The sequence below is a fragment of the Papaver somniferum genome, unplaced genomic scaffold, assembly GCF_003573695.1.
Source record: "Papaver somniferum cultivar HN1 unplaced genomic scaffold, ASM357369v1 unplaced-scaffold_131, whole genome shotgun sequence".
Lineage (NCBI taxonomy): Eukaryota > Viridiplantae > Streptophyta > Magnoliopsida > Ranunculales > Papaveraceae > Papaver > Papaver somniferum.
The window spans coordinates 174,411-183,677 of record NW_020622270.1 but is presented as its reverse complement, the minus strand read 5'-3'; the positions used below and the strand labels follow the sequence as shown (position 1 = coordinate 183,677).

The 9,267-nt window shown below is 33.7% G+C and overlaps 1 protein-coding gene across 1 annotated transcript; it reads left to right on the top strand.

Moving 5' to 3' along the window:
- The first annotated feature begins 1,929 nt into the window (after window positions 1-1,929).
- On the top strand, window positions 1,930-3,810 carry LOC113332374. Its single transcript, XM_026578921.1, has 7 exons — window positions 1,930-2,056; window positions 2,173-2,259; window positions 2,379-2,609; window positions 2,698-2,844; window positions 2,926-2,979; window positions 3,107-3,253; window positions 3,328-3,810. Exons 1-7 carry the CDS (start codon window positions 1,934-1,936, stop codon window positions 3,709-3,711), a joined length of 1,173 nt encoding a protein of 390 aa, XP_026434706.1. The 5' UTR covers window positions 1,930-1,933; the 3' UTR covers window positions 3,712-3,810.
- Window positions 3,811-9,267: the final 5,457 nt, after the last annotated feature.

Here is a 9,267-nt window from a genome sequence, read left to right as displayed (position 1 = left end):
AACGATTCAGCACGACATCGTTTTGTATCGGCATCCGTGTTTGTGTGGATCGACAGACAAATTTATGGGCAAAGTACTCCTTTGTATCAGGAGCATCTCTTATTGAAGAAGAAGAATGTAATCATATTAAATGGTCGGATTTTAATTCCGGATTTACCATCATCTCTCCCTTATAGATAAAATTCTTTTGGATATCTTTGCGGTTTATCGCTCTTTCTCTTCGCGATCTACTTGTACTTGATGTCCTTATTTGTATTAGGTTTTTGATTATTTTGTATTTTGATGTTTTTGTTATTCTTGTAAGTGAACATGTAATCACGATTTTTATTTGAATGAATTGAAATATGTTGATTGTCCAAAAAAAAAACACACCATAAGACTCGGTCTAGAGAAATGCGCCGAAAATCGAACTTTAGGACAAAATTAAATCAAAGTAGGTGAAGACTTATTATAATGCATGCAATAAAATCAGATTTTTGTGACATTTTTCTTTCCCTAAAAAATAAAATAATTGAAATTAGACTCCCGTTATTATTCTTTTCGAGAAAACACAAACACATCCCAACCAATTAGTATATCTAAGTTAATTTTCTTTTTCTTTTTCTTTTTTCGGAAAAAAAAAAGAAATAAGATAATAAATCAATATATAATTATTATTAAGAATCAAAATCAAAGTTACAAGAGATGGTAGGTAACCTACTTTCAGTACTCCACTTCTTTTCCTAGTCATTTTGCTAAGTCCAAGAAAGAAACTCTAGACGAGGAACTCATGGACATCTTCAAGAAACTAGAAATCAACATTCTGTTAATAAAGGCCATCAAGACAATACCAAGGTATGCCAAGTTTATGAAGGAATTGTGCACACGAAAGGATGTATTGATTGATAATGAAATTACCAAAGTTGGCGAGAGTGTGTCGGATATGCTATTGAAGAAGATGCCTACAAAGTACACGGATCCCGACGGTTTCATGGTGCCAATTACTATTCGTACCAAAAGGTTTGAACATGCTTTACTTGACTTGGGAGCTTCTATACGTGTGATGCCAGCTGATATTTATGACTCTTTGAATCTTGGACCGTTGAAAGAGACAAGAGATATTATCCAATTAGAAAACAGGTCCAACATATATCCAAAGGGACTTGTAGATGATGTTCGTATAGTGCAAGTGAATGATCTAATTTTTCCGGTTGATTTCTTTGTGGTGGATATGAACAACAATGAGAATCGGTTATCTTCTTCTTTACTTCTTGGGAGGCTGCTTATGAAGACCGTGTAGACGAAGATTGATGTTGATAAGGGTACACTTACTATGTAAATTGACAAGGAGATAGTACACTTAAACATATTTGAAGCTATACTCTACCCAACTGATGTGCATTCCGTTTACTCCATTGATGTGGTTGATTCATTAGGGAAACAACTAGTGGAATTCAGTCAAGAGGACGAACTTGGTGTGGTATTGCAAAAGACCATTGAATTGGACGTCCACGACTTTTCTAACTTGGATGTTGATCATCACATTGATAATTGTGTTGAGAAAGTGAAACAAAATCTGTTTCCATTTTGTTTGCTTTTTATGTTTGTTTAAGCAGAAAAATTCTAGGGTTTATTGTTGTTTATATTTTGTTATAAAGTTTATAACTTCTAGAAGAGAGAAGAATCTATAGGATTTCTACACTCAATGCGCATCACGGGTTACATACTAGTTATTGTTTAATTTTTAATTCAAGAATCTTATGAAATTTATGTCATATATCTTTTTGAATATTAATATATCAAAATTAAATAAAGATGTAATCTATATAAAATCAGATACTACATAAATGAATAAGATTTTATACGAATCATACACATCTTACATATATATAATCTTATGATCACTCTTTTCCATAAACCATATTGCATTTGTGAATTTTACTGAATAATTATAATGTTGACGTTTATCGACTTAGTATTTTGGATTCTCATATTAATGAGTCTCACTCATGAGGAGTTAATTCAAGGAAAAATAATTCAAAATGTAGTGAATAAATCAATAATCAAAACAATTAAGGTGAAATGTATTATTTTTAGTTACACCGAGGAGTATATGTCCTATTAATTTGATGCTTCCAGACGTATACTTTAACTTTTGCGCACATACTTATCTCGTTGATTTTTATCTTACAGGTTGAAACTGATGAGATTATTGATTGTTATGATATTTATAGACAACCGAGTCTTAGTCATCCTTTGCTTTGTAATCACACAATACAGGTTTGATACTTGTTTTTACTTTATATATTTTTCCTCATAATATATGTTTTCAAGATTGTAAAAAATTTCTTACGAAAAAACTTCCTAAGAATTTACCTTATTTTTATTTAATGAAACAGATGGCACCAAGTTCGCATCCGAAAGGAATGAAATCGGATAATTTCGGGACATATCAACTTACACAAACTTGGCATAATTATGGAATATGTCCAGAAGGAACTATCCCTATTCGAAGGAAAGTAAAAAACTACGATCCCACACTTTCGCGTAAACATATCCCTCTAAAATTTTCACCTTATAAGACTAATGTGACATCACAAGACGATGTTGATCGCGGCCATGGTCATGAGGTATATATAGTCACATATCATTGTTGTTATTATTTATTTTTTGTGTGTGCATATATAGTAGTATTAATCCACATATGTGTTTTCACAGTACACAACCATTGAGGTGGGGGGAAATTTTCTAGGAGCACAAGCAAAAATCAATCTTTGGCAACCAGTTACTGAAATATACGATGAAATGAGTACATCCCAAATTTGGGTTAAAGCCGGTCCCGACACTATTGAAACTGGATGGCAAGTAAGTATCCATTCAAAATAATATATAAACGAATTTATAACCTCCTATAGGGTACCATTAAACTTCCACCTTCTTAATTAGGTTTCTCGGAAACTACACGGTGACGACTATACCAGGTTTTTCATATCCTGGACGGTAAGTTAAAATCACCTCTTTTGTTATATGATATCGCCTGGTGACAAAGATGTCTTGGAAGGCCATTGATTATTTTTTAGTATTGTTTTCTTAAAAAGATCTCGCTGTTAATTTTAATTTGTTTTAGAATGATGGATACAAGAGCTCGGGTTGTTACGACCTCATTTGTGATGGTTTTGTGCACATATCGTCAATTATTGGCCTTGGATGCAATTTCACTGAGGTGTCCACCTTCAACGGTAGCCAAAAAGATGCCACCTTTAGTATACACAAGGTAACAAAATAGAAGTGATCAAACTCACATATCCTATTATCAACTTCTAAAAGTAAACATTCATGATTTGGCAGGACCAAAGTCGTGGACACTGGTGGGTACAATTACAAGGTATTTTTGTTGGTTATTATCCAAGTATTCTCTTCACAGAATTATCAAAAAGGGCAACACGAGTAATTTGGGGTGGAGAAATCACTAATTGGAAAAGTAAAGGACGACATACATCGACTCAAATGGGCAGCGGTCATTTCCCTTCGGAAGGTGGTTTGGAAACATCGAGTTATTTTAATTGGGTTCAAGTAGTTAATGAAAATTTTATGGCCAAGGACCCAGAAAATATTGTGATACAAGTTACGAACCCAGATTGCTATGGTTTGAAGATTGACGACGACAAATATGGTACAAATGGTTACGGTTTTTACTATGGAGGCCCCGGTTATAATGATAAGTGTCAGTGATTAAACATACATGATCTAAAAGTGTATTTCTTGAAATTTCAACATCAGGATTGATGAATTTTATACATTTGGCCCAACATTATTATTTATAAACTCTTGCCTTTATTTATAATTGAGGTTTCTTAATCAACGTTATTATAAGAACTCGTGAATCTATATATACTAGGTTTATTTACTATTAAATATTCGTCTAAATATCTATTCAGCATGTGTAGATAGACAATCCCTTTAAATGATCAAGAATTTTGGACGAACGGTAAAGAAGATCCTAATTTACGCAGGTTGCAGGCTAGAAAAATTTGTGATTTATTTTGAATTCGAGATTAAAGTTTAATTAATTACACAGATAGCTCAATTGAGGGAGATTTCAGATTATCATCCTTAGCTACTTGACACGGTATGAGTATTGGGAAACCCTTCCTTCTAGGTTAAAGTTATATGGATAGAGTATAGTTTGGTGTTTTAGGGGGAAAAAATGTACTGCCAAAAGAGTACTCTCGATTTGAGAAATCAAAATCATACAATGCTAGACTAAATGAGATGTCTTTTTTGAGGGTCTTATATTTGAAGAAAAAAAAGGTACTTATTGCGGATCATTGTTTACATGCTAGAAATATTTACCACTAAAAGAAAACCTTAATTAGTCGACCCGCCAAAATCGTTGTCTAAAGTCGATTTTAGCTAAGGATGGGCTTTGTCGAGTGAATTTGACATTCAGAGTTATCAGGTAAGGATACCATGCGATAGTCCCTGTCCAACACGGTAGTCGCCCAAAATTTGGCCCACTATAAGTTTGTGAGAAAAATTGGATGTGACATAAACTTGATACTTCGAAAATAAGGAGTGTCCATGTGGTTGCTTAGGTTTTGAATGACTCTATTTAATATTTGGAAGTTTGTTATCGATCAATTGGATAAAGAGTCATCTAGCTACTCGATCTGGCAGAGGGCAGGCAGTCGGCTGTGTTTTCAACGACTATATTAGAAGATTGCTAACAACTTATATTCATTGTTACTAAGCGGTGGGGTCATTTTTAAGTTAAGTGAATTTTAGTGACAACTTGGTGGGTTCAACGAAGATATTCTCTAACAATATCCTCCTTTGTCAATTTTAGTGACAAAAATGTATTAATATATCAGAAGAGAAGATTCTCAAACATAAACAAACTATGTGCAATAAAAGTTTCAACAACCGTTAGTCAATCAAATCAATCGAAAATTAATAACATTGCAATTATCTAGTTTCCCACCAACGGTACTCGTAGAGATTTTTGATCCTACAGAAGTCTTTAAACGAGCGGTCGTAAGAGATTTCGCCTAATTAAGGTACTTTCCACTCCGGATAGACGGCTGCACCAGAAACAACAAAAAGATGAAGTTCGCCTGACTCTTAGGATAATTTGCTAGAAATGCAAACTTAGGTATTTATAGACCAAGGATGTTTGGACAACAAGAAATTTCCAAAACCGAAATTTTACTCAAGATATGCAATAAATGCCATTCGGTTTTCCCAATTCCAATAAATGCGTTTTCCAATATTTTCGAAATTTCTCAATAGAAATATCCAATTAGTAAATGCACATTACTAATTTTTATTCTCTAGAGATGTGCATTTAATTGCTGGTAATTAAAGCATATAAAACTAACAACCTTAATTAAAAGATTCTTACTTTATTTTGAACAAGATCTCCTTATGTACTAGGAATATCTTTGAACAATAAAAGATAACATGTATTGTATACGTTCAAAGTATGTTGACATTTTTTTTCTTTTCTTTTTTGGTTATCCAAAGTATGTTGACATTTATTTATGTAAATCCTCTTTCATATTTACATTCTTGGAGTCGATTATTCCACACTTCCAAACAAGTTTAGAATTGGTTCGTCTGTATTCCAAGACTACTATGTGATTCATCAAACTATCAAAACACATTCATGGGTTCAATCAGTTCTAACAAACACAAGGATCGGTTATACCTTACTTATGGAAACACTTGTGATCAGTCACACAAGTTACCAGGATCAGTTACATCATTTACCAGGACCGGTTACTATATATTGATGGTATTGCTTGTGATTGGTCACACCAGTTATACTAGGATTGGTTACACCAATTACCAGGATCAGTTACAGCAATTACTAGGACCGCTTACACCAATTACAAGGATCGATTACACAACTCTCTGTGATCAGTCACACTAATTACTAGGATCGGTCACACCAATTACAAATATTGATCATACCATCTCATGGTGATTACTTAGGATCGGTTACACTAATTAGTTAAAACTAGTCATACAAAATCATAAGTCCGGCATTGTGATTAGTTATACCAAGATAAATAACAAAGTTACTATCGGTTCTACCATCTCACACATATTGGTAATCCAAAGATTTGCAATGAATAGCCGTACCAATAATCCTAGTTATTCCCTTTTGATTCATAATTAAATAAATTCATGAATGTACTTCCTTTAAACGAATGTAAAACATTATTTCATATGATGAAATCTTCACCATATATAATCCATTCACATAATCATAACAAAAATATAAGATTATGTCGATGTCATATCTACGAAGTCCAAAAGATATGCGTTATACTTCGTAGTCTAATTCCCTAATATTATGATCATATGATCATGTCTCACTACTAGAGTAATATGTCTCATACACAACTTCGCAATTATGTTTTCAATATATCACAACTTGAAAGATACGTTAGGAATGAAACAGTTCAAGTCAATATAACTAACCTCAAGAGGAAGGATGATGTCGTCATTATAGTTTGTTGCTTCTTCACGTTCTTTAAATATTCGAGTAATACTTGTATGTCTCAACATTCCTAGAATTTCTAGTCTAACCTAAAAGAAGTTGTCTCTAATAAATAATCAAGCGACTCTTAGATGAGTTTTGATTCACTAAAATATGACAATCAAACTTGACATACCAACGCTTGGTGGGTTCAACCGAGCTATGCTTTAACACATACTCAAGTTGATGTTCAAGACGTTCATTTCTTCTTTGAAGCCTTCAATAAAAGGTTTCAATGTCTGGATCTTGTGGAGTGCCTCCAGAAGGAACATCAACATGCATTCTACATTCTCCTTGACCTCTCATTTTGTTGATGATTGAATAATTGTGAGGTTTAGGAACCAGACTTTGAGAATCATTGGAAACAATCTAAAAATTGTTATAAATCCTGGTAATATGACATGGAAAACCCATGCTTTTCCCGCTTCTCCAGATTCTTATCATCTGTCTGATAATGAAACCACAAAAATCAAAGTTAGGAGTACCAATTAACATATTATATGTTAACATAACCACGTCTTGACTCCATTTTACTTTGTGCATATTGTTGGGTGCCAGATTTGGTAAAATAATTTTTCCAAAGAATTTAAGATACTCTCTGGAAGTTCCTTGATAAGAAGATTTTTTTCCTTCCCAGGTTCCCCCACCAAGAATTTCAGCAATTTTGTCCTTGTTAGTAATTTCTTCACTATCATGCCGGGGTAGGAAGGTGTGTTCAAGATTACAGTTAAAGAAAAGCAATAACACTTCTGTTAAATTCAAAGCAACGCCTTCGTATCACAGTGAAGAATTTATATTTGTCAGCATTCATACAATGCATATTGCATAAAATTCCTTAACAAGATTTGGAGAACCTTGATAACCACCATCATGTACATAACCCAAGTCTCTGCTATCAATCTGACTTACGTAATCTGGAATTTCAACAAATATATATTTCATTTCAAAAATAATTTCCTTTCCGTCAATCAAATTATACTTGTCTTGACAACTTTGATTTACAAAATAAAGACTAGGGTTTGTGTCATAAATCATAGTTGACAGAGAATCAATGCTCAAATCAAAGAAAACAAAGCTTGGAGAATTATTTATAGGAACTTGTATACTGCATCAAAGTTCAACTTATATACTTTTCAAAATCAGAAGTGAGAGAACTTTCACATCCTTCTTCCTCGAGACAGTAGTCAAGGGTTTCCATCCATGCTTTTGTTTTCTCACTCGCCTCCTTATTGGGACAACTAAATATATGATGACCATATATGTAGCACTTGGAACAAGTTCCATTATCATAATCTTTATGAACCTTTTTTTATCTATTTCATTGATTGATGAGGAAGATTTTTTGCGGGACTTTCTTTTTCTTCGCCTAAGCGTTTTCTTTAGATGTTATACGAACAATGAAAGAGTAGAGTTAAAGAAATTATCATCCTTCATATCAATCAAATTAGAATATAGAGAATTTACATCAGGTGCAATAATCGTATTGCACGACACACGAGTTTTTCTGTCTTACTTAGTTCAAGATCAAAAATCTTTAGCTTTCCAACAAGAGTATTTCTGGAAAATGCTTCAAGAGTATTTATGGAAAGTTCTTCAAGGTTATTTCCCTCAACGATGGCATGTTTCTTAGAATCGTATCTAGCTGGCAGCGATCTGAGAATTTTCATCACAATGTCCTTTTTAGGAATAGTCTTACCTAATGCAAAAAATGCATTAACAATTTCAGACACTTTGTGATTAAAATCATCAAATGAATCTTCATCAGCCATTCGAAGGTTTTCCCAATAAAAAATTTAGGTATTTTAGCCTAGCTTCTTTCTCAGAGGTATTCTCTTCAAATACAGTTTCTAAGATATCTCAAAGCATATTTATACCGAGTGCTCATAGTCACATGGTGCTGAAGATCTGGGATAATGTCATGGGTGATTGCATTTAATATGTCAGAATTTTGCTTTGCAGCAAGAATCTCAACATCATCATACGCACCAATATTCTTTGCAATTAATAGATACACCATCTACTGTAACCATTGGAGGATTATATCCATTAACTACACAAACCCATTATTTAAAATCACGCGCTTGGAGACGCGCATAACAATTTTCCACCATAAGTAATTCGAGCCTTCAAAGACCGGCGGGACGTTTATAGAGATGGCACTTCTGTCCATAGCACGTACTTATGAGGTCTTAGCGTGTTTTCCTGCTCTGATACCAATTGAAAAAGCGATGGTATAACAACCACACCAAATAATTCGTTCGACAATTTGTATGGACTAAAAATACAGTATAATTCCGAGAGCACCAACTTATGAAGCGATCTTAATAAAGAAAGATATCAATGATTGAATAATGCACAACATGTTTCAATTATATAAACAAATATAATGCAGAAAAGAAATAACACAGACACCAAAAAATTTGTTAAGGAGGAAAACCGCAAATGCAGAAAAACCCGGGGACCTAGTCCAGCTTTGAACACCACGCTGTATTAAGCCGCTACAGATACTAGCCTATTACAAGTTAACTTCAGACATGAATGTAGTTGAGCCCTAACCAAGTCTCACACCGATTAAGGTACATTCACGCTCCTTACGCCTTTTGAACCACGCCGGATTCTGCGCACTTGATTCCCTTAGATGATCTCACCCACAACTAATAGTTACTACGACGTAAAACCAAAGACTTATAAACAAGTCTGTCTCCCAAAGACATGTGTATCCTTTATTCTTTTGTTCTCTTTTT